Raw genomic sequence first — 27717 nt, forward strand, 5'->3', positions numbered from 1 at the left:
AGACCTACAACATAAAGTGTGGCAAATTGCTCATTACTGCAAATTTACTGAGGATGAGTAGCAAGACTGCAAGGCAGATTTTTCTTGTGGAATCAGTGGCAGCTATCAAAGTGAAGGTATTATCAGTGGTTAGTTGTCTTAAAATGGATCGAGATTCTTTTGGATCCACCAGTGAGATAATAGTTAATGACAACAAATGTGCCTTACTGAACAGAAGAGGACATATGAAACAAACTAAATGTCATGAAGTTGCAAAGGAATGAGGGTAAAGTGTCCTGGCTCTGGGTGTAGATCAAAAGGCATCATCTGTTTATTTAAATCAAATGAAGTGGTTTAGAGTTCTGGTTGACTTGGGAGAATTCTTCTAATAAGCCCATGACCAAGTAACCATAGAAGGGGACAATGTGAGTGTCAGTGGTTGTGTAATTATTTATAAATGTATCTTACAAATGCAGAATAGATACTGATGAGGATATAGTTGGGGATACATATAAATGAAGTAGCAGTACAGTTGCAGTCACAAAGTTCTGCTCATTATTTGGGTCAGCAATTGATAGGCCCTGCATATTATTAAGCCAGAACAGCATAACAGTCATTGGTGTCACCAGTTGAAACATAAACCTATTACAGCATTCCAGTTAGCAAGATGTATGTCTTCATATATACTTACATTTCTTGTTGACCCTCTTCTTCACTTTCTGTGGGTTTATGTCTGTATGAGTGCACCAATTTATGAAACTTTGGCCCCCATTTGCTCAGGAAATCAAATTCTTGGTCTCCTTCTTCTGTCCCTGTAACAAGGTGTCTTATATTGCCACTTAATTCTGCTGAAACAGGTCAAGTCAAGAGTAACATCAAATTGCTGCACAGGAAACAATGTTCAGCTTTCTCCCTGCCTGTCTTGACAATACATTCTGAATTCATATCTTTGTCACCTTCTATTTTTTCTTATATTTTCCAACAGCATCACATTCTTCTTTTCCCCAGCACAATAGACTGTACATAATCACAAATTCTCATCTATATCTACGTCTATACTTTGTGAACCACTGTGAAGTACATAGCAGAGGATGCACCCCACTTTTTCCCATTCCATTCACATATGAAACACAGGAAGAATGATTGTTTAAATGCCTCTATGCATGCTGTAATTAATGTAATCTTGTCCTCATGAACCCTATGGGAATAATATATATGGGATTTTAGTATATTCCTAGTCATCATTTAAGGCAGTTCTTGAAATTTGCTAGCAGGCTTTCTAAGGTTAGTTTTTCATCTATCTTCAAAAGTCTGCCAATTCACTTCTTTCAACATCACCGTGACCCTCTCCCATGGGTCACACAAACCTGTGACCATCCATGCTGTCCTCCTCAGTATATGTTAAATAACCCCTTTAGTCCTATTTGCTACAGGTCTCGCACACGAGCAGTATTCTAGGATGGGTCATACAAGTGATTTGTAAGCAATCTCTTTTGTAGACTGAATTTCACTAGTTTCCGACTAACAGATTGAAGTCTGCTCAACTCAAAATCCCTTTCAAGTGGATGTGGCATATTTAATCTATGTGGATACATAAATTTTCCATTTACAATAACAAAATTAGGAAAATAAGTCTGCAGCAAAAAATTAAGAACATTTTTAGGACTTTTTCCTGAACTACTTATACAATGTGACATAGCTGATTTAAACCTGATATTACTACTCTTGTACTGGTTATGTTGTGTTACAAAGGTCCCCTATATGCTAAAAAGACCCATTATCAGCAGTGTAGCTGTTGGCAAGACATTTAAATATTACTAGATATTTAGCAATGATTCAAAAGGTGCAAGAAAATCATTGACTAAAGAAAACTCTTCAGATAGTAATACAGGTTAACTGATTAGCTACATAAATTGGAGAAATATGTCTGTTAACATCACAGCAGTCAATGGAATGAGAAGCACCTTAAATAGACTAGTTCGTAAGACTTACACCATAATATTGAGTGAAATATAGTTCACATGAGAAGAAAAACATGTAAGTGAACAGAAGTTTAACCATTCAGCAGCTGCTACCCAGTGTATTACATTACTTATTCGGTGATGGTGGACGCCATTGGTGTTTTTAGCAGCTACACTTAATAAGTGTATGTCTACATAGCAAGTATTCATATAGAGTAGCTGTACTTTTATACTCCTCACTGTTTTCCTCAGTATTGCACATAAATATTTTTGGTGTTCTGCCCTGACTTTTGTGTTCCTTTTAATGTGAATGAATATTGTTGTGCTTTTGCATTCCTAACACATAATATCTGTAGTCATACAGCATATTAGACAGGTCGAGTCCTCATGGAATCTGCAGCTTGATCTGTCTAAGAACTGGACATTATTCTTGTTAGTGATTAGCTTCAGTACATCAAACTGCAACACTTGGTAGCTGCTAAGAGGAATGTGACCATTCTTTTTAATCAAAACCAGCCACAAAGAGAATTTTTTATGTTTCTCATGCCCCTCTAAAATCTGATGTGCACCCAAGAAATTATAATTACCAACTGCACAAAATACTGGAGATATTGTATCATCTGTTGATCTTGCCACACAACCACCCTGTTTAACATGCAACACTTGGCTGGTGTTTTCTTTGACATAGAAAAAGCATGCAGTATTATTTGGAGGCATAACATTCTATCAAAATTCCACAAAGAGAAATTTCATGGACAATGTCTTACATTCATTCAGTCCTTCAAGTATAAATATCTTTTCAAGCACTGTATCAGTCATGTCTGTCGTCATTTTTACCATTAGATTGGTTCCTCTTTGGTATCCACTTAACTTGATGTAGTTGGGAGATTACCTCCCTTCCTTGGATTTCTACCACAGTGATTTGTAATATGATCATTTATAGAAAATAACATATCAACCCTAACAACAATTATAGTAGTATTAACTACTGTTACACTTTATTATTACATAAGAATTCAATTTTCAGCACTTACTATATCATACATTGAGAACAATGATAACATGACAAAAAACTGCCCCAATAATAATAATGTCACACTGTATTCAATCTAGAACATTCATTTGAATAATTATTATTCTAAGAATTATTATTAGGGCAATAAGAGGTTTAATCACTATTAAGTGATTGGGGATTAAGCAAAATTTTGGGATTCAGATTTTCTTAAAAAATTGTAGGGACTCCATCAGTTCACAGGCTAACATGATCACTGTGCATAGGAAATCGAAAACCCAAAGGGCAAAAGACACATTAATTTTATAAAGTTCCTTAGCCATATCTCAAGGGAAGCTGACAGAGCTCATTTGCACACCTTGTACAAGTCTTTTGTGTAACCCTGGCTCAATTATAGGCACATGGTTTATGGAAAAGCAAATACTTCATACTCAAAAAATTATTTTCTTTATTCATTATGAGGGGATCAGACTGACAATAGCTCTATTTGAGATCAGACCTAGACAGAAATCAGTTCTAGACATGCTCAGGCCGGTGAGACACCATATGTAAACCAGTACAGCTCTCCTTGCTGTGCCAGGCTTTTATTTATCACCAACAGTAAGTGGAATCTCATATAGCACTGGAGTACATCTTTACAAATCAACCCAAAGCTATGAGGCCATATGGGATTCTCACATACTGAGACATAGAGACATAATGCTTAATTGAGAGTGGATTAAGTCACGATCCTGGTCACTGAAGAGGACCTAATTAGCTGTAGAATTGCTGGGATATAGGAGCAACTCACTATGTTTCTGAATGAATATTTTATTAAATTTTAGGTATTATATGAGGTTTAAATAGATGACTCCAAACACTCAGACCCCATCAGCTGCTCTGCAGTATTCACTGAAAGTGCACTCAAGATAATTTAGCAAACAAATTTTCAGTTAATGATGCAAAGTTATATGTGATCTTAATGGGATTAGAACAGAATCAGATACAAATGAGCTATGAAATTCCTCACCTCCTTTAACTCCATAAATGTTCTTCTAATTGTCGAGTCTATTTACACAGTAGATTAAAAGTCCACAAAATCTTGAATTCCCTTTTCCAACTGCAAGTGTCATTCTGCTGCATACTATGACATTTTGGTATTGAGAACTCAGATAAAATTGCCAAGGATGCCTGCATGAGACAAACTGTGCTACAGCATTCTATCACTTCCCTTTTGAGACAAAGGACCTTGTGATAAGAGGCTCAAGGGAGGGCTACATTTGTTGAAGAACAACAAACTGACCATAGGTAACTTTCTTGAGCCACTGAAAGGAGATTAAATAACTCCAGTAAGGCTCCTAGTAGCACACTATCCTAAGATGCATAGGTTACTTCTCCATCGATAGGACCCACCAGAATAAATAGCTTGAGTGATAATAATAATAATAAAGATTTTATTGTCTTTAGGCCATTACAGCAATTGACAACATCAAATGAAGTTACAATTTATAATACAGTGTGATAATGTATTGACTACTGAAATATTTTAGCTTATATTACAGTAAATGTACAGTGGGTCATCTGTTGGATTACTGCATTTTACAGTTGAAGAATTCATTGATATCATAGAACGGGTGGGCAATAAACCATTCATGCAGTCTTTCTTTGAATGTATGTTCAGGAAGATCCTGTATGGCATGTGGCAGCTTATTAAATAGCTTGTGCCCTGTGACTTCATAGCTATTTATTGATTTTGATAGTCTGTGGTAAGGCGTGTATATGTGTTTGATGCTTCTTGTGTTGTAACAATGTACATTTTCTCTACGTTTCACATCTTGTAGGTTCTTCTTCGTAAAGATTAAGACATTGTATATATAGAGGTTTATTACAGTCATAATTTTTTGTTTAGTAAATAAGGGTTTGCAGTGAGCCTTATGTGAAGAATTTGTAATTATCCTAATGGCTTTCTTCTGCAATAATAGGATGTCATGTATATGACTGCAGTTACCCCACAAGATAATGCCATAGGATATTATACTCTGGAAAAATGCAAAATAAGATGATCTGATGTATGTTTCAGGTACACAATTTCTGAGTTGTCTTAATAAATAAATTACTCTAGATAGTTTACTACTAATATAGTTTACATGTTGGCCCCAGGATAACTTTTCGTCTAAATAAACTCCCAGGAATTTAACAGAACTAGGGTCATCAGATAGTGTCTTGTCTCTTAGAGTGAAGATTATCTGCTGAGTTTTATTTTCATTTAGCAGGAAACTATTTGCTCTGAACCAATATGCTGCATGAGTGAGTGTATTTTCAGCATAGGTTTTAAGATCATTAAGACTGTTACTGCTATGGAGAAAAGTCGTATCATCTGCATACAATACAGTGGTGGATCTAATAAACGAGGGGAGGTCATTGACCATTATCAGAAACAGGAAGGGCCACAGTACAGATCCCTGAGGCACACCTACTTTAACATTTTCTATGTTTGACATTTCCTTACCAACACAAACTACCTGTTTACGGTTGTTGAGATAAGCTTCTTAATAGTCTGAGACTGTTTTCTTTGATGCAGTAGAATTCTAGTTTCTCTAGTAGTGGCATGTGCTCAACACAGCTCCGGTCACAGAATGAGACCTGAGCAAAGCCTTTGCTCTCAAAAACTTTGAGGATGTAACTGACTACCGTGTTGATTGCATCAATGGTCGACAGATTCTTCCTAAACCCGTATTGTGTAGCATTAATTATTCCTAGATTCTCAAAGTGAGATGATAATTGTTGGTACATGATGCATTCTATTACCTTGGAGACTGTGGGTACTATTGAAATAGGCCTGTAGCTAGATGGAGAGTCTTTATCTCCCTTTTTGTATACTGGGACGATCCTAGACAGTTTTAACTCATCAGGAAAATATCCCTCAAGTAAGCACTTGTTTATGCAATGGGTTAAGGGGTAGAGAATGCAGTCACACACTTTTTTTAGCAGGTTGGATGATATGCCATATATATCTAAGCTATCAGATGATTTCAGTTGTTTTATGACCCCTTGTACATATCTAGGCGATACTTCGGAGAAGGTTACCATGCTTGTATTTAGTGACTGTCTACCCCAATTTTGGGAGAGTAACTCTGATGGACTAATGTCTGGTTTGATAATTGCGTCTCCTATTTCTTTCACTGAATTAATAAAAAAACTCATTGAGTGTTTGTGGTGGGATATTAATTTTGTCTTTTTTAGTATCTCTGGCAGCACTGTTAATTACTTTCCAAGCAGTTTTGCATTTATTGGTGGAATTATGTATGCTGTTGGCATTGTAGGTTTTTTTGGCTTGAAGGATGGCTTTTTTGTATTCATTCCTGCATCCCACATAGGGTGATTTGGCACAGTCAGACTTCATACTATTGTATATGTTGTACAGTAACAAAACTTGTTTCTTTAGATCTGTCAGCTGTTTAGTGTACCATATATTTTGTCTGTTTTGAGATCTGGATTTGTGGCTGCTGTCCATTATTTTGATTTTCTTTATGGGAATACTATGGTTAAATAGGGTCAAGAATGCATTAAAAAATCTATCAAATATTATTTTGGCTGGCAAATCATTACTTGATGTGTAATGTCCATTGACACTACAATGGCCAAACCAGTCTCTGCCAGCAAGTGAATTACGAAATGTGTTAATTTTATCCTCAGTTACGGGTCTGGTAATCACAACTGTTGGGACAGGTCTGTTTGCATTGCTCCTATTGAGGGGAATTTTACTTGCATAATTTAGAGATACGGAGTCATGGTCAGAGAATGGGAACACTACAACTTCACATGTGTTTTCAGTGGTCTTGAAGTTTACAAAGATGTTATCTAAACATGCTTTGTTTCTTGTGGGCCTGTTATTAACATGATGTAAATTGTATTGTCTTAGCAAGTTTTCCAGATCTGCAACACTACCCTTACATTTAGTAACATCAAAATCAGCATTCAAATCACCTCCTATTGCAATATCATAATGTAGCCATTTAATATTACTTAATTCACTCAATAGCATGTGCATTTTTTCTAAAAATATGTTAATGCTTCCCTTTTGTGATCTGTACGTGGATACTACTATTAGCTTATGACTATTAATGATTATACCCGTAACTTCAAAGTGCTGTTCATCACACAAGGAATTTAGGTCTAGTTTGGTTATTGTACAATTGAGTGACTGGTTGGAATAAATTGCCACACCACCTCTAATGTGCTTTTTCCTACAGTAGCTATTTACTATACTAAAATTGTCAAATTTGGCAACTGCAAGTTCATTCTCATTAGCCCAGTGTTCACTCAGACAAAAAATATCAAACTGGTTATCAAGTCCAAACTCATTTATGATAAGTTCTTTATCTTTCAGTCCTTGAACGTTAAGGTAACATATTTTAAGATCCATGCTCTTATTGCTAACACACTGAACACTATGGTGATTGGTTTTCAAACGTTTTTCAGGGCTTATCTTTTGGATTTCTGCCTCTTGTTGCCTTTTACTAAAAAATTGTTCACTTGGAGTGGTAGCACATCTACTGTTGTATACCTACTCTTCCCTCCTTGTGATGATATTGTAGATGAGGCTGCTACTAGAGGAATTGATGTAACTGCTGTTATGGTGTCTGGAGGCACTGTTGTGGCATCTGGTGACTGAGGAGATAAGGTGGTTGCTTCTTCTTCTGCTGCTGTTGAATCTTGCTGGTGAAGTGTGATAGGTACTGCTGCTGCTGCTGGTGTAGGCATTGTTGTGGCAACTGGTGACAGTGGAGATTTGGATGTTGCTTCATCTTCTGCTGCTGTTGAATCCTGTTGATGAAGTGTGGTAGGTACTGCTGCTGCAGCATTTGTTATGTGTGTAGGTACAATTGCTGTTTCCACCTCTACTTCTACTGCTGCAATAGAAGTAACCATTTCTTCAGGCTCTGCTTGCGTCAAGCAAGGAACTGGAAGAGCAGCAATTACTTCTTGGTTGTCAGATGCTTTCAGTATCATGCTGATGTTTTGGCACAGAATCTTCTTGCCTCTGTTATTAAGGTGCATGCCATGTCTCGTGTAACAGTCTCTTTGCAAGGAGTCCATACTTATAAATTATGCATTTTGGTAGGCCCTGCAAATCTTTGAGTATTGCCTGTTTGCTTTTATGATTTCCACGTTCACACATGACCATTCCGAAAGGTCATGCCTATGTGGAATCCCGACTACAAAAACTGATTTCTCTCCTGTTGAATTTAGTATTGCTTTAAGGTTTCGTGTTGCACTGTGGAAGTCGTTTTTATATACATTATTGGCTCCTGCTATGAAGACAATATGACAATCATTTTCAGTTTCTATGTTTCTAACGAGTTCTTGGATGGGTGCACCTGGTTCGACAATACTAGTTGTTTGTATACAATGACTGTAACGTAGTATTTTTGCGATCTCACGTCCATGGCTATCAGAGAATATTTTCACTTTGAGTTTGTCTTCACGTTTATTGCGGAAGTTTCTGCTCATGTGCTTGTCACTATATAGATTCGGCGTGTTGTTGTCGTCACAGTTTTCCGTGGATTCCACATTTATATCTGAATCTAGTGCATGAAAACGGTTTTTTGTTACCACAGTAATTCTACAGTCACTGAGTTTCACACGACCAACCCTTTTTGGCCTAGTAAACATATGTTGCCTTGTTGTTTCTGCCTTTAGGCCTATATCCACTTCAGAGCGCTCGTTTATTGTAGGTAGGACACTGAAACTGATTTTATTGCCGCGGTTCGTTCCATTCGTTGTATTTATCACCTTTTCGCTTCTTTCTTCCATGATTATGCTAGTCCTGTGCTTCCAGTTCCGTGTTTTACTTGCTATGGCGATCGGGATATTACGCGCCTTTTTCAGTTCGGCATTTTCATTTTCTAAATGCGCAATGTCCCGCCTTAGTTCATCTACAATTAATTTCAGGCTTGATACACGTTCATTTAGCTTCACTATTTCACTGTTATAATTTATGTATGTTCTGTTTTTCACCACACAACTATAACTTTTGTTCACTTTCTCACTATAAACAACTGTACCGGACGCCATGTTGCATACAAATTTTGGTATGAAATTTTTTAATTAAACATCTATTTATCACTACAAACTGATTACTCATAGTTGCCCCACTCTTGTTTATCGCAATCTTCTATTGATCAGAATACAAAATCAAATATATCTAACATAAAACTAAACCAGTTTTGCACAGAATAAGCTTGCTAATTGAGGGGAACATGCTGGTTGACCTGTAAGTTCAATATAAGAGTTTTGTAAGCAAAGGTTATTTATATTTTTACAAGTAGAAGAACAGCATACAAATAATTAAGTAAAATATCCCTGCTGTAACCTAGGGCTTAGGCCCTATTGCAGTTCAGCCAGATCTGGCCTTTGATTGTGTAAATCATGGAATTCTTTTAGATAAGCTAAATCATTATGGTTTGAGGGGAGCAGTGCACAAATGGTTTAATTCATACTTAACTGGAAGAATGCAGAAAGTTGAAATAAGTGGTTCATGTAATGTTAAAACAACAGCTGATTCCTCAAACTGGGGGGCTATCAAGTACGGGGTCCACAGAGTTCGGTCTTAGGTCCTTTACTGTTCTTGATATACATTAATGACTTACCATTCCACATTGATGAAGATGCAAAGTTAGTTCTTTTTGCTGATGATACAAGTATAGTAATAACATCCAAAAACCAAGAACTAAGTCATGTAATTGTAAATGATGTTTTTTACAAAATTATTAAGTGGTTCTCAGCAAACGGACTCTCTTTAAATTTTGATAAAACACAGTATATACAGTTCTGTACAGTAAATGGCACAACTCCAGTAATAAATATAGACTTTGAACAGAAGTCTGTAGCTAAGGTAGAATTTTCCAAATTTTTATGTGTGTCCACTGATGAGAGGTTAAACTGGAAGCAACACATTGATGGTCTGCTGAAACGTCTGAGTTCAGCTACGTATGCTATTAGGGTTATTGCAAATTTTGGTGATAAGAATCTCAGTAAATTAGCTTACTATGCCTACTTTGATTCACTGCTTTCATATGGCATCATATTCTGGGGTAATTCATCGTTGAGTAGAAAAGTATTCACTGCTCAAAAACGTGTAATCAGAATAATTGCTGGAGCCCACCCACGGTCATCCTGCAGACATCTATTTAAGGATCTAGGGATCCTCACAGTAACCTCACAGTATATATATTCACTTATGAAATTTGTTGTTAATAATCCAACCTAGTTCAAAAGTAATAGCAGTGTGCATAGCTATAACACCAGGAGAAAAGATGATCTTCACTATGCAGGGTTAAATCTGACTTTGGCACAGAAAGGGGTAAATTATGCTGCCACAAAAGTCTTTGATCACCTACCAAACAGCATCAAAAGCCTGACAGATAGCCAACCAACATTAAAAAATAAATTAAAAGAATTTCTAGATGACAACTCCTTCTACTCATTGGCTGAATTTTTAGATATAAATTAAGGGAGGGAAAAAAAAAAACAACTTAAACATTAGTGTCATGCAATATTCTGTGTAATGTAATATCTTGTACAGACATCTTTTATTAACCTGACACGTTCCACATCATTACAAAGTGTTGTATTCATGATCTATGGAACAAGTATTAATCTAATCCAATCTAATCTGTCAAGCTGCATAACCCAGCAGATACCAAAAGCATAAATAACAATATGTTTGTGGGCTTGTTTGAAGGAGACTGGCAGTGCCAAGTTTACCACCAGTGAAAATAAAATTCTCACACCATTTTTCCTATGCCAGTTTCATATCTACAAGTGAGTGGGGCACATTTTCATCCACTCCACTTGTATTTAAAAGACAACATGACTCTAAGAGAGCAGTTCTGACAGTGGAGCAAGTTCCAGTTAACTTCACTTCAGTAACACTGAATTCAGTTGCGGTGACATTGATCAAGCATCCAGCACATCATCTACATGTGTTTGTTATTGCACTTTGCATCTAAGTTATGGTCTTCATTTGCCCTGGTTTTCCTGGGATAGTCCCCTTTTTTTCTAAAACGTTCCGCTGTCCCACAAGTTTCATCGGGGAGACTCCAGCATCTTGCTTTAATGTTCCATTATCACAAAAGCTTTTTTTGGTGATGCTAAAATGTCCTGTGATTCAGGTTGGGTAAAGTATTTTATACTAGCAATTCATTCCGCAAGCATACATGCCAGGAAGTGTCACTTGTACAATTCGATCTACATTATTGGTTTATTTACTCTTAATATTTTGCACTATTGTTAGTACCAGTTTGTGTAGGGTCACATTTATGGTTGATTTAGGTAATAAGAATTTTCATTTCTGTTGTCGTAAACATTCTGAAGACACTGTTGTGGATATGTGACAATTTTAAATCTGTGCAGTCACTGTCTCAATCAGGCCAAAATGAAAGTGTAATTTGACACCAATCTAAAATGTGAGTTCACTTTTATCACCAGCAGTGCTGTAACTGTCAAATACATGTGGATTTTCTTAGTGAACAGTTTGTGCTCACATGAAGGGGGGAAGAAGAAGGGTCAAATGTATGTGGGTTTCCTTAGCGAACAGTTTGTGCTCAGATGAAGGGGAGAAGAAGAAGAAGAAAAGGAAGAGCATGAGAGAGAGAGGGGGGGGGGGGAGGGGGGGGAGGAAGGGAGAGAGAGAGAGAGAGAGAGAGAGAGAGAGAGAGAAGAATGAAAGCTGAAACAGTGAAGACCTTGCTCACAGGCAAAACAAGTTTTAATTGGGAATCACATGCTCACTTTTAAGAGACAATGTCAAAAGAAAATTCACTTGTTGGTAGCATACATAAAAGTAAAAATGACAATGCAGGAGAAACTGTAAAATGTCATTTGGGATTATCTGAGTGCATGGTGCAGATGTAAGCATTTATTTCCACTAAATTTTGTTGATACTGTTTGTGTCCCATTTGCCCCCTTAATTGTCCCAGGTTCAATACTGTTATGTCTTTTTAATAAAACTGAAATGGACACCCTAGTTTAAGTGATCCATTAACTCTCCTGGTTTGGGCTGAAATCAGAAGTAATAATTTTGTTTGGACCTTGTGTTATTTACATACCGAATCCCACGAGTTCAACTGTATAAACTGCGACCTGAATAAAAGTTTGGATTTTAATGAAACTGACATTGGTAGTTATGTAGCCTTGACAGTAAAAGCTAACGATGGAGAGCATGTGTTAAAGCACCCCATGACTGTTAAAGCACTCTGTGACTGCCATCACAAAAGTATCAAAAGAGAAATACACATGAGCAAATTATAAAATTAAAAGATTGAATGGCTGGCCAATACTTAACTCCAGCAGGTGAAATTCTTAGCACTAAATATTATCCTGGCTTTGAGAACTGAACCCCTCCCTCATGCAGAAAAGAGGGACAGGTTTGGTAAGGTCAGAAATGAAACGCACGTCATTCAGATCCCAGGATGAGAGAAACCAACCTGTTGTGAGGACTAAAGTAAAAGATACCAACTTTAACCACTAACTCTCACTGATATCTCCTGCTTTAATTTTGCGTCCCCCTATTGTAGACTTGGAGAAAGCTTTTGGCAATGTTGACTGGATTACTCTCTTTCAAATTCTGAAGGTGGCAGGCCCCCCATGAACCCTGGACCTTGACGTTGGTGGGGAGGCTTGCGTGCCTCAGCGATACAGATGGCCGTACCATAGGTGCAACCACAACGGAGGGGTATCTGTTGAGAGGCCAGACAAACATGTGGTTCCTGAAGAGGGGCAGCAGCCTTTTCAGTAGTTGCAGGGGCAACAGTCTGGATGATTGACTGATCTGGCCTTGTAACATTAACCAAAACGGCCTTGCTGTGCTGGTACTGCGAACGGCTGAAAGCAAGAGGAAACTACAGCCGTAATTTTTCCCGAGGACATGCAGCTTTACTGTAGGATTAAATGATGATGGCATCCTCTTGGGTAAAATATTCCGGAGGTAAAATAGTCCCCCATTCGGATCTCCGGGCAGGGACTACTCAAGAGGACGTTGTTATCAGGAGAAAGAAAACTGGCATTCTACGGATCGGAGCGTGGAATGTCAGATCCCTTAATCGGGCAGGTAGGTTAGAAAATTTAAAAAGAGAAATGTATAGGTTAAAGTTAGATATAGTGGGAGTTAGTGAAGTTCGGTGGCAGGAGGAACAAGACTTTTGGTTAGGTGATTACAGGGTTATAAATACAAAATCAAATAAGGGTAATGCAGGAGTAGGTTTAATAATGAATAAAAAATTAGGAGTGCGGGTTAGCTACTACAAACAGCATAGTGAACACATTATTGTGGCCAAGATAGACACAAAGCCCATGCCTACTACAGTAGTACAAGTTTATATGCCAACTAGCTCTACAGATGATGAAGAAATTGATGAAATGTATGACGAGATTAAAGAAATTATTCAGGTAGTGAAGGGAGATGAAAATTTAATAGTCATGGGTGACTGGAATTCGTCAGTAGGAAAAGGGAGAGAAGGAAACATAGTAGGTGAATATGGATTGGGGGGAAGAAATGAAAGAGGAAGCCGCCTTGTAGAATTTTGCACAGAGCATAACTTAATCATAGCTAACACTTGGTTCAAGAATCATGAAAGAAGGTTGTATACATGGAAGAATCCTGGAGATACTAATAGGTATCAGATAGATTACATAATGGTAAGACAGAGATTTAGGAACCAGGTTTTAAATTGTAAGACAGTTCCAGGGGCAGATGTGGATTCTGACCACAATCTATTGGTTATGAACTGCAGATTGAAACTGAAGAAACTGCAAAAAGGCGGGAATTTAAGGAGATGGGACTTGGATAAACTGAAAGAACCAGAGGTTGTAGAGAGTTTCAGGGAGAGCATAAGGGAACAATTGACAGGAATGGGGGAAAGAAATACAGTAGAAGAAGAATGGGTAGCTCTGAGGGATGAAGTAGTGAAGGCAGCAGAGGATCAAGTAGGTAAAAAGATGAGGGCTAATAGAAATCCTTGGGTAACCGAAGAAATATTGAATTTAATTGATGAAAGGAGAAAATATAAAAATGCAGTAAATGAAGCAGGCAAAAAGGAATACAAACATCTCAAAAATGAGATTGACAGGAAGTGCAAAATGGCTAAGCAGGGATGGCTAGAGTACAAATGTAAGGATGTAGAGGCTTGTCTCACTAGGGGTAAGATAGATACTGCCTACAGGAAAATTAAAGAGGCCTTTGGAGAGAAGAGAACCACTTGTATGAATATCAAGAGCTCAGATGCCAACCCAGTTCTAAGCAAAGAAAGGAAGGCAGAAAGGTGGAAGGAGTATATAGAGGGTCTATACAAGGGCAGTGTATTTGAGGACAATATTATGGAAATGGAAGAGGATGTAGATGAAGATGAAATGGGAGATAAGACACTGCGTGAAGAGTTTGACAGAGCACTGAAAGACCTGAGTCGAAACAAGGCCCCGGGAGTAAACAACATTCCATTAGAACTACTGATGGCCTTGGGAGAGCCACTCATGACGAAACTCTACCATCTGGAGAGCAAGATGTATGAGACAGGCGAAATACCCACAGACTTCAAGAAGAATATAATAATTCCAATCCCAAAGAAAGCAGGTGTTGACAGATGTGAAAATTACAGAACTGTCAGTTTAATAAGTCACAGCTGCAAAATACTAACGCAAATTCTTTACAGACGAATGGAAAAACTGGTAGAAGCGGACCTCGGGGAGGATCAGTTTGGATTCCGTAGAAATGTTGGAACACGTGAGGCAATACTAACCTTACAACTTATCTTAGAAGAAAGATTAAGAAAAGGCAAACCTATGTTTCTAGCATTTGTAGACTTAGAGAAAGCTTTTGACAATGTTAACTGTAATACTCTCTTTCAAATTCTAAAGGTGGCAGGGTTAAAATACAGGGAGTGAAAGGCTATTTACAATTTGTACAGAAACCAGATGGCAGTTATAAGAGTCGAGGGGCATGAAAGGGAAGCAGTGGTTGGGAAAGGAGTGAGACAGGGTTGTAGCCTCTCCCCGATGTTATTCAATCTGTATATTGAGCAAGCAGTAAAGTAAACAAAAGAAAAATTCGGAGTAGGTATTAAAATTCATGGAGAAGAAGTAAAAACTTTGCGGTTTGCCGATGACATTGTAATTCTGTCAGAGACAGCAAAGGACTTGGAAGAGCAGTTGAACGGAATGGACAGTGTCTTGAAAGGGGGATATAAGATGAACATCAACAAAAGCAAAATGAGGATAATGGAATGTAGTCAAATTAAATCGGGTGATGCTGAGGGGATTAGATTAGGAAATGAGACACTTAAAGTAGTAAAGGAGTTTTGCTGTTTAGGGAGTAAAATAACTGATGATGGTCGAAGTAGAGAGGATATAAAATGTAGACTGGCAATGGCAAGGAAATCGTTTCTGAAGAAGAGAAATTTGTTAACATCGAGTATAGATTTAAGTGTCAGGAAGTCGTTCCTGAAAGTATTTGTATGAAGTGTAGCCATGTATAGAAGTGAAACATGGACGATAACCAGTTTGGACAAGAAGAGAATAGAAGCTTTCGAAATGTGGTGCTACAGAAGAATGCTGAAGATAAGGTGGGTAGATCACGTAACTAATGAGGAGGTATTGAATAGGATTGGGGAGAAGAGAAGTTTGTGGCACAACTTGACTAGAAGAAGGGATCGGTTGGTAGGACATGTTTTGAGGCATCAAGGGATCACAAATTTAGCATTGGAGGGCAGCGTGGAGGGTAAAAATCGTAGAGGGAGACCAAGAGATCAATACACTAAGCAGATTCAGAAGGATGTAGGTTGCAGTAGGTACTGGGAGATGAAGAAGCTTGCACAGGATAGAGTAGCATGGAGAACTGCATCAAACCAGTCTCAGGACTGAAGACCACAACAACAACAACAACAAGGTGGCAGGGGTAAAATACAGGGAGCGAAAGGCTATTTACAATTTGTATAGAAACCAAATGGCAATTATAAAAGAGTTGAGGGGCATGAAAGGGAAGCAGTGGTTGGGAAGGGAGTGAGACAGGGTTGTAGCCTCTCCTTGATGTTATTCAATCTGTATATTGAGCAAGCAGTGAAGCAAACAAAAGAAAAATTCGGAGTAGGTATTAAAATCCATGGAGAAGAAATAAAAACTTTGAGGTTCGCCGATGACATTATAATTCTGTCAGAGACAGCAAAGGACTTGGAAGAGCAGCTGAACTGAATGGATAGTGTCTTGAAAGGAGGATATAAGATGAACATCAACAAAAGCAAAATGAGGATAATGGAATGTAGTCGAATTAAGTCGGGTGATGCTGAGGGTATTAGATTAGGAAATGAGACACTTAAAGTAGTAAAGGAGTTTTGCTATTTGGGGAGCAAAATAACTGATGATGGTCGAAGTAGAGAGGATATAAAATGTAGACTAGCAAAGGGAAGGAAAGCATTTCTGAAGAAGAGAAATTTGTTAACATCGAGTATAGATTTAAGTGTCAGGAAGTCGTTTCTCAAAGTATTTGTATGGAGTGTAGCCATGTATGGAAGTGAAACATGGACGATAAATAGTTTAGACAAGAAGAGAATAGAAGCCTTCGAAATGTGGTGCTACAGAAGAATGCTGAAGATTAGATGGGTAGATCACATAACTAATGAGGAGGTGTTGAATAGGATTGGGGAGAAGAGAAGTTTGTGGCACAACTTGACTAGAAGAAGGGATCGGTTGGTAGGACATGTTCTGAGGCATCAAGGGGTCACCAATTTAGTATTGGAGGGCAGCATAGAGGGTAAAAATCATAGAGGGAGACCAAGAGATGAATACACCAAGCAGATTCAGAAGGATGTAGGTTGCAGTAGGCACTGGGAGATGAAGAAGCTTGCACAGGATAGAGTAGGATGTAGAGCTGCATCAAACCAGTCTCAGGACTGAAGACTACAACAACAACAACATTGCCACAATGGGAGGGTCCCTCTTAACCTGGAGCCTCAGTGAGCTGCCTTTCCTTTAAAACCCTCCTCAAACAACCCCTCTCTCCTCCCTCAGGAAAGAACTAAACAAATCCAAAAGCTATGATGGTTACTGTGGCATCAGTCTGTAGCAGGTCGCAGCAGCCAGCCAAGGGGTATTCGGTCATCCATGGGTGAAATATCTTCAGACCTAAAAAGAATGTGATATTCCCAATACTGAAGAAAACAGTTGCTGATAAGTGTGAGTACTGCCCAACCATCAATTTCATAAGTCAGAGTTGTGAAATACAACACTTTTATCAGGGATAAAACACAGGGAGAAAAATTTTTACTTGCACAAAAGCCAAATTTCAGTTCTAAGAATTGAAGAAATAGAATGCAATAGCAAAGAAGGGAATGAAACAGGGTTGTAGCATATCCATCGTGTTATTCAATCTATACACTGAGCAAACTTTCCTAATTTCCCCAGAAGAATGATGAATATTAGATAGATATTTTACATAACTAATGAAAAGTTACTGAATCAAACAGGGGAGAAAAGCACTTTACTGCACAAACTGACAAGGGAAGGGATAGGTTGATAAGACACAGTTGGAGATGTAGGGAACTGTTGATTTAATAGTGGTGGTAACTGTAGGTAGTGACAGCTATAAAGGGAGGCCAATGTCTGAGTACAGTAGAAGATTGAAATGGATGTAGTTTTCCAGAAATAAACTGTTTTCCACAAGACACCCTAGTAAGAAGGGCTGCTTCAAACCAGTCTTTGGACTGATGACCACAACAGCAGTAGCAGTAGCAATAAGAATCCCAATTTTCATTCAAATTTCTCTACCTGTTCCAGATTACACTGGAACATAGATATATGGCATGTACAGGGTGGTCATAATTTAAGTTAAACTTTCAAAATGATGTAGAAATTAGACCACTAGTCAGAATGATGTCAAATTGCAATGAATATTATCGGAGAAGGGGGAAAATGTATGGCAGAAGAGAAAAAATAGTGTCAAAATTGATCAATAGATGGCTCTGTATGTGTCATAATATGTTAAGTGAAAATGCTTGTCATGCGTAAGACCCATAGAAGTTGGTATAAACATGCTGGGTACACAGCTTTTCCTCCTCTCATGTCCACGAAGTTCGCCATGATTGTCTCAATGCTGGATCATGCTCTGCTTGAAAACTACATTACAAAAGTGATGACTGTGCACACGTCGCTCTGCAGAAGTTCCAGATGCTGAAGGGTTTAAAAAAAGGTGGTCAAGGTCTTTAGAAAATGATTCAGAAATTCGAAAAGACAGGTTCTTTTAGTGTGCAACCTGGTAAAGGGAGCAAATTAATTGATTCAATGTCAGTGGAAGCAGTGGCCACAGCAATGCAGGAGGAGATGAGTAGTGGTGCACAAATGTGTAGTGCATGGAAAATTGCCCGAACATTGGACATACCTATGATCACGGTGCATAAAATCCTATGAAACATCCTTCTTTGCTATCCATTCAATATTACCCATGTGCACGAGTTACTTCCTGTTGACCTGCCAGCAAGAGAGACCTTTGCTTTTAGAATTTCTTGCTTGCATGGAAGCAGACAACTATCTGCCGTGGAAGATTATGTGGACAGACAAAGCCCACTTCCATCTGACAGAATATGTCAATAAGCAGAATTGTCGAATATGGGCAATGGAAAATCCACACACAAATCAACCAGTACCACTTCATCCTGAAAAGGTCACTGTGTGGTGTCTGTTTACGGCATCATTTATCATAGGGCCATATTTTTTCGAAGAGTCAGGTGCTTCCAGTCCTGTTACCTGTACTATCACTGGTAAGTGCTATGAGTGTCTTTTGCACAACCATGTCATTCCAGCTCTCCAACAGAGTGCATGTGTGGATGGGATCATTTTTATGCAAGATGGCACACCTCCGCACACTGCAAATCCAGTTAAGTAGCCACTGAAGTGCCATTTGCGAAATGCTAGAATTATCAGCTGCCATTTCCCTACAGCCTGGCTGTCCCCATCACTTGATCTTAACCTGTGTGACTTCTGGCTGTGAGGCTATCTGAAAGCTGTTGTGTTCAGTGTTCTGATTGTAAACTTAGCTGCATTGAAGGCATGCATTGTGCAACACATTCTGAATGTGACCCCGGAAACACTTCAATCAATTGTGGCCAGTGAAATATCTGCACTAGCAGAATAGAAATGTGGAAAACAGAAGTCCAAAAACAATTTACTGGAATCACCAAAACAAAACAATAATACAATCTCCTAAAGTACAACCAACTCAATACCAACTTCAGATCGACACAAATACAAAATAACAAACAATAATAGTAATAGAAAGACCTGACTCTTCACAGGGAGTGAACACAAATAGACAATTCTACAATGTCAAGAGGTTTGTCGACTATACCAAGTCCATCCACAAGAGATTGGCCAGCTAGAAGAGGCATCTGGCCATGGCTGCTGGGTTGGCAGCTCTGTATCCTTCCAAGTGGTGTGTCAAATTGCCTTTTGCCAGCAAGGTGCCACCTTATAAATCCCGTTGGTGGATGTATCTGTGGGAACTATTTGCGATCATATGACTGCCATATCAATGTAGTTCCTGGGTAGCTGCAACGTCTGGTGAAGCTGTTCTGCAGGCTCCATGAATGGGTAGCGGTTCCTTTGCAGCCATTGATGGAGACCTGGTGGTGTGTTGTGTTGTGGTCGCTGGTAAGTATTTGCTTTGACAACACAGACAACGTAGGTTTTCCTGGTTAATATATGCCCCATGATGCAGGCATCCTGTGTTGGCTGGACGTGAAGTGGGATGTCGATGCAGTAAGCGCTATGATGTTCGAAGTGGGTGGCCACAGCAGACAGCATATTGAACATGTTTTACATCAGTCACATGGAAATTAATAATCCGATTTGAATTTGGTTGATGCTTTTTATGCGATTTTTGGCCTCAAGACAACTAAAAACCGATGTGACTCATGCTTTTTATGCGGTTTTTGGCATCAGGATAATTCAAACCAATGTGATTGATGCTTTTTATGCGATTTTTGGCCTCAAGACAACTAAAAACCGATGTGACTCATGCTTTTTATGCAGTTTTTGGCATCAGGATAATTCAAACCAATGTGATTGATGCTTTTTAGCGGTTTTTGGCCTCAGGACAATTAAAAACCGATGTGAGAGATGCTTTTTATGTAGTTTTTGACCTCAGGACAATCAAAAACCGATTTTTCCCATCCAACGTGATGTGACCTTGCCGTGATGGGTGGGCTTATGTAACCAACAGTATTACACCTGTACATCCATGCACAATGAGTAGTACAGTTTGTTTAACATCAAACGTACACCTTAGGCATTGTTTTATGATTGATTTGTCATTTGTAATCGAGCACTATTAAATGATGATGCTTACAGCGCCATCTATTGCTACATTTTGTAACTATTTGTTTTTCTTCTGCTATACATTATCCCCCTTCTCTGATAATATTCAGTTGCAATTTGATGTCATTCTGACCGATGGTGTTATTTATACAGCGATTTGAAAGTTTAACTTTAATTATAATCACCCTGTATATACACTGAAGAGCGAAAGAAACTGGTACACCTGCCTAATATTATGCAGGACCCCTGCGAGCATGAAGAAGTGCCACAACAAGACATGGCATGGACTCAACTAATGTATCAAGTAGTGCTGGAGGGAACTGACATAATGAATCCTGCAGGGCTGTCCATAAATCCGTAAGAGTATGAGGGGGTGGAGGTCTCTCCTGAACAGCATGTTGCACGGCATCCCAGATATGCCCAATGATGTTCATGTCTGGGGAGTTTGGTGGTCAGCGGAAGTGTTTAAGCTCTTTCCTGGAGCCAGTCTGTAGCAATTATGGATGCATTAAGTGTCGCATTCTCGTGCTGGGATTGCACAAGTTTTTCGGAATGCACAATGGACATGAACTGATGCAGGTGATCTGACAGAGTGCTTACATATGTGTCACCTGTCAGAGTCATATCTAGATGTTTCGGGGTCCCATATCACTCCAACTGCACATACATCACACCATTACAGAGCCTCCACCAGCTTGCTCAGTCCCCTGCTGACATGCAAGGTCCATGGATTCATGACGTTGTCTCCATACCTGTACATGTCCATCCACTCGATATAATTTGAAACGAGTCTCGACTGGCCAGGCAACATGTTTCCTGTCATCAACAGTCCTATGTTGGTGTTGATGGACCTAAGTGAGATGTAAAGCTTTGTGTCATGCAGCCATCAAGGGTACAGGAATGGGCCTTCAGCTCCAAAAGCCCATATCGATAATGTTTTGTTGAACAGTTCATGAGCTGACACTCATTGATGCCCCAGCATTGAAATCTGCAGTAATTTGCAGAAGGGTTGCACTTCTGTCATGCTGAATGAGTTTCTTCAGTCATCATTGATCCTGTTCTTGCAGGATCTTTTTCTGGCTGCAGCAGTGTCGGAGATTTGATATTTTACTGAATTCCTGATATTCTCAGTGCACACATGAAATGGTCGTACAGGAAAATCCCCACTTTATCGCTACCTTGGAGATGCTATGTCCGATTGCTCGTGTGCTGACTATAACACAATGTTCAAATCACTTAAGTCTTGATAACCTGTCATATTAGCAGCAGTAACTGACTTAACAGCTGCACAAGGCACTTCTTGTATTAAATAGGCACTGCCGACCGCAGCACCATATTCTGCCTGTTTACATAAGTCTGTATTTGAATACAAAGACCTGTACCAGTTTCTTTGGCACTTCAGTGTTTAATTCACTGACAAACTTTGAGGGTTTGTAGTTATTATCATGAACAACAAATTGAGCATAAGAACACACATCCAGAGACATAGCCAGTGAGGTTCCAGAGCATTGAAATTACAGGGGAAAATACCTTCCACTATGTCACCCTTTTGTTGTCAGAAAACATGCACTTATATTCTGGCAGAACACAAGTGGAACTTCCCGAAATAGAACTGACAGCATTCATGACATTAGGTGGTGTCAAAGATATCCATGCCTGGCATAAAAATGATATAAAGACTGCCAGTTATTATTGTGGCAGAGATGTCAACATAAAAACTCATGTTTGCTGCCACATGGGTAGCCTAGCAGCAGATAACTTTGATATTCCACAGAATCATTGGATAATGTTTCCAAATATGGATTGCTATCCTCAGTTTGTTCCTCTAGGCACCCTCTGCAACCACGAAAAGTTTGTCGGTATCACTTTGTGTCACCCTGTTGAGTGTAATTGTATGGGTGAACATTACAGTAACTGGAAGTTTTTACAATTTTTTGTTGGATTTTTTTATTAAGGATGCTAACAACAATGTTGATGGACATGTAAATCTACAGTCATCATTATAATCAAAGAAGCAAAATTAGTAGTTTTGTGTATGAGGTCCATACCGTAGTACCAAGATGTCATCTTCACACTATCACTACATGATGATTTGTACATGTAAAGACATGAGAATACAAACAAAACTATTTGGTCTACATGCAGTAACTGTGAGGTTCAATCAATCTTCAAAGATCTCACACCTCTTTCATTACAGTCTTCTATGGCAACGTCACAGGAACTCATGACATACCCACTGACTAGACTTGGGAGTACCTTAGCCACTCACATGCTGTTCCAATGGCACTAATATAAAAATCCCACTGCACACTAAACTGAAAATACTTGGACAATAGTGCAGTACCTATCACCATCTGCTCTCTCTCTCATCATGCTCTAAATACAAACTCACATATCATGAGTTCTGTACACAGTATTCTTTTCATCAAAGAGTGCTTCAAATATACAAAATACTGTGTGGGAACAATGTTTTCTACAGCTGTCCTTGCACCTCAAATCTTAACTTTTCTGTCTCTTTGTTTCCACAAGTGTTCCTTCAAAGGTTGTTAGTTCATAAACAATAACATTATACTGTACATTTTGATCATAGTGCACTCTGTAACCTATTATGATTACAATTAGTCACAGGGAATTCTGAATATTCTGCCCATCTACTTGTGACTGTGAAGTAAATTGTACATCTCTCTGAGTAAACAATACATTTTGGAAGTGACATCACATTATCCTCAAATGTAAAACACATATTACAGGCTTCCTGTTTCACAGGTAGTTTTTAGAGACAAAAAATCAAGTGTGCCTCCAGCAATATGAAATGAATATCTAACGTATTCAAACAGAAATATCATGGCTGTTCTAATTTAATTAACAAATATAATGATGATGAAAATAAAATGTTTGACATTTTTTACTTAGTCATTCCCTACTTCTGTTGACTAGATAATAAATAAAATCATTAAGGGGTTGTGTTTTCTTTCACATATCAAGATTACTTCATAAACACAGTTAGGAAAATGGATCAAGAGGGATAACTGTTGGAATACTCAACAACTAACCTGATGCCAGTGATGACAATGATCCAGCGACACTGCCACTTCCTTCATGAATAAAATTGTGGAGATCATCCACTGAGGCCATTTGACTATTGCTGTAACTAGGGTCTTCAATGGATGGGGGAACATGTGGCTCAGTATCTAAAGGATACTCTGAAAAATAATGTAACACAAAAAGCTTTGAAAAGCCAAATTTACATTTCAAGTTCAGTAATATTAATTAAAGTTGAGAAAAGTTTATTTCAATTGTCAATAACAAGTAAACTTAAGAACAGTTTATTACTTCAACACATTTTCTTCACTTGTTACTACCACTGACTTACACAGCTTTCAGAGCAATATGAGTGCACAGCAAGATTTAAAATATGTTATTGCTGGGGGCAATGCACAACCAAACTAAAGCTCAGCTCACTTCAGTGATGTAGGATGTACTGGTTGCCTAGGGAGGACAATATTTATTCATAGAGAATTCCAAATGTGGAATGAATTGAGAGTTTTATGAGTCTTGAAAGACTTACAAAAAATGTACAGAAAATCCTTTATCATTCATTGTAATTGTATTTCAAAATAATATAAATTTATTATGTATATTATTCTTTGTCCCATATTAAAAATATTAATATCTGTAAAACTCTGGCCTTGATCTTGGATGAGGATAGATGTGAAAGACATTGTAAGTGTACTTACATTGCATTCTGGTTAAATATATGTGTTTATTTGCTCTTAAAATCTTTATTTATGTTTCTTTAGGATCTATACATGATAGGAAACTAATAACTTATTTTTCAGAATGTATGTGAGCTTACGAATGGTTGTTGCTGGTCGTTTGCACAGCCACAATGTATTATTTGAAGATTGCCAATATTAAATGGCTCAAAGCTACAGCAATAGCTTACAAAGTTTGCATTTTTATTATACTATTTAACTTCAGTGTCATTTTAGTTTATCTGCAAAGATTAATAGCAGTTTTCATTAAGTTCATGTGGCGGCCGCTTAATGGTTATCTTTTATTTCAGGTACGTAAATTCACAGAAATCAGCTTACTCTGAAATGATCAATGATCAATACACTACACAATAATATTTCTCTACGTGAACCCATGACATTAAAGCAGAATTAATTTCAATGAAATTGCAATGCAAAAATAGCCTGAGATATTTTTAACAGACAAGACAGTACAGTGCTTCACACTGCTCTTTACATGTTTCATATTGCAGGCATTAATCCCTCAAAAAATATTTCCACAACAACAAAAGACTGTGTAATTTGCCTTTGATAATTTGTGTTGTCACTTCAGTGTGTGCAGTGTCATTTGGTGTGTTACTATGCGTATATGTGCAAACAAATCGTACAGTTTAATGAACTGCGCATATACATATAATTAAAGCACACCACTTGATGTACAGAACAGATCACAACAACATACATATTTAGAAAAAAATAAAAAATAATAAAAAAATGCAAGAGGGCAACTGTACACCAGCACTCTTAAGCCCATGCATTAACTAAAGAGCAGACTTTTAATTACAAAATTTGAAAGTAGATGCTTGCCATCTGATAGTACAGTCTCTTGCTGCTAATTATAACATAAGAGTAAAGTTCATTATCCTAAAAACAGCTGCAAAAACAAGCAAACAAATCCATCACATGTAAGTCTCAAGATTAACTGTCACAAAACAGTTTTAAAGTTCTCAGCTGCCTCAAGTTCCACAAATAAAGTTGAGGTTATTACGGACACTGAAACTCAGTCTCTGAAACCACTATTAAATTTTGTAAGTTCATTGAAAAGTTAAACTATGCGCCTGTGATCAGCCAAAATTACTCAAGTCTAATGAATTGATGTAAATGGATGGATAAAAACTCTACTCACCAAGCAGTGGCAGGGGAACACAGAAAAGGATTTAATGTGTACAAATTTTCAGAGCCAGTGGCTCCTTCTTCTGGCAGAAGAGTTGAAGGGTTCTACCAGAAGAAGGAGCCACTGGCTCTGAAAGCTTGTAAATGTTAAATCCTTTTGTGTGCATGTTCCCCTGCCACCGCTTGGGGTGTAGATTTTTTTTCTACCCATTTACATTATATTATCAATAACTGATTATTTTCATTGTAATACAAGTCTAATGAAAAGCAGACATATGAGTCTGCACTCTTCAAAATCATTTTAAGTCCAATGATTGGAACTGGAACAAATTTAAAGCATTCATATAGCACTGCTGCCTTGACACCTAGGCACTTTTAGGTACCACTAAGCAAACCCACAGATGCAGCCCCTGACAACAAAAGACAGCTGTCACACTGCTGCTTCCCCTTAAATACCTTTTGTGACACCATGCATTAATGAATCCATGTTAATTACTCAAAAAATGGCCATCATTCAAAACAAAGACTATTTTCACATATGTACACATTATTAGAATAAATCCACAATTATTACAGTCATTTTGCAACCTAAAATTACACAAACTATATACTATTACATAATTTATCAACATATTTCATAAACATGTTTACACCTTGTTTTACAATATGAAAGAATTACGTCAAAATTAAAAAATGCCTGAGGCCATCTCAAACAAAGAGTATTCTTTTGTCCTGTAGGTATTGTGTTTTACTTTTTATTATTTGCACTTCTACAGTGATTTAATATAACTTTCCTCAATGGACATTTACTTACTTAACTCCATAAAGTATAACTAATACTTAATTCTATGAAGCCATTAACTAGGATGGTACAATGAGAAACTACATAACTCAAGCTGTCTTCATAACCCATGTAGCTTGTCGATGATTACGGCTGTAGCATATTTTCATATATAATTTTTTATAAAATCATTAGTAATTTCAAATATAAATGCAGGATTTGACATAAGGTCAGTAGTGGTGTTGACATTGTCAGCTTTAATTTGATGCATTATATGGTGGGAAAGCTTCAATGATTTATAAGGTCAATAGTTGTGAAACTTCCTGGCAGATTAAAACTGTGTGCCCGACCGAGACTCGAACTCGGGACCTTTGCCTTTCGTGGGCAAGTGCTCTACCATCTGAGCTACTGAAGCATGACTCACGCCCGGTCCTCACAGCTTTACTTCTGCCAGTATCTCGTCTCTTACCTTCCAAACTTTACAGAAGCTCTCCTGCGAACCTTGAAGAACTAGCACTCCTGAAAGAAAGGATACTGCGGAGACATGGTTTAGCCACAGCCTCGGGGATGTTTCCAGAATGAGATTTTCACTCTGCAGCAGAGTGTGTGCTGATATGAAACTTCCTGGCAGATTAAAACTGTGTGCCCAACCAAGACTCGAACTCGGGACCTTTGCCTTTCATGGGCAAGTGCTCTACCATCTGAGCTACCGAAGCACGACTCATGCCCGGTCCTCACAGCTTTACTTCTGCCAGTATCTCATCTCCTACCTTCCAAATTTTACAGAAGCTCTCCTGCGAACCTTGCAGAACTAACACTCCTGAAAGAAAGGTATCCTGGCACACAGTATCCTTTGTTTCAGGAGTGCTAGTACTGTAAGGTTCGCAGGAGAGCTTCTGTAAAGTTTGGAAGGTAGGAGACGAGATACTGGCAAAAGTAAAGCTGTGAGGACCGGGCGTGAGTCGTGCTTCAGTAGCTCAGATGGTAGAGCACTTGCCCGCAAAAGGCAAAGGTCCCGAGTTCGAGTCTCAGTTGGGCACACAGTTTTAATCTGCCAGGAAGTTACATATTAGCACACACTCCACTGCAGAGTGAAAATCTGGTCAATAGTGGTGTTGACATTATCAACTTTAATTTGATATGTCATATGGTGGGAAAGCTTCAATGATTTAATTGTTGTTAATTTTTACTGTCCAGCAAAATAACCACAATTAAAAGCAATTGTAATGTTCTTAATATTTATCATATAACCATGCTTAAAGCTGCAATGAGATCATCTCAATAGGAATAAATTATTAGAGTTGGAACATTTTTGTAAGCTAAAAAAATGTGTATTGTGAGTCTCATAACATTGGCTTACAGAAAAATCAAGTTGTTTTTTCAAACCCTATGAGCACACACTGGCAGCACACTATAATGAGCAGAAATAGGGAAAAAAGGGGGTTTGGGGGGCAGATTGCAACATTTGAGAGACAATACATAATTTTTAAAAAAAATAGATATAAGATCATACTTCAATGAATTAAATGGCAAATTATCTGTAGAAGACTGATCAAATAGAATATCATAATCATCCAATTTGTATAGATATCCAAATGATGATGTTAATTTATTGTTTGAGAAATTTGAACAAATGTTGAGAAAATTTTTAAAACTCAAAACTCATGTTGCTGTATGTGGTGATTCCAACATAGAGTTGTCTGGCTCAAGTGAGTCAACTCAAAAACATTTTTAAAC

At 38.1% G+C, this 27717-nt stretch overlaps 1 protein-coding gene across 1 annotated transcript in view; it reads right to left on the reverse strand.

The window, feature by feature from the left end:
• The window catches only part of LOC126484898 (neural-cadherin-like), a 324021-nt gene that overhangs the window by 18826 nt on the left and 277478 nt on the right, over window positions 1-27717 (reverse strand). The window contains exons 29-30 of the mRNA XM_050108497.1: window positions 23346-23495; window positions 671-791 (exon numbers count right to left, since the gene is read on the reverse strand). Coding sequence (XP_049964454.1) covers window positions 671-791; window positions 23346-23495 — 271 coding nt within the window. The remainder of the gene's footprint in view (window positions 1-670; window positions 792-23345; window positions 23496-27717) is intronic.

Source organism: Schistocerca serialis, chromosome 6, assembly GCF_023864345.2.
Source record: "Schistocerca serialis cubense isolate TAMUIC-IGC-003099 chromosome 6, iqSchSeri2.2, whole genome shotgun sequence".
NCBI classification, from domain to species: Eukaryota; Metazoa; Arthropoda; class Insecta; order Orthoptera; family Acrididae; genus Schistocerca; species Schistocerca serialis.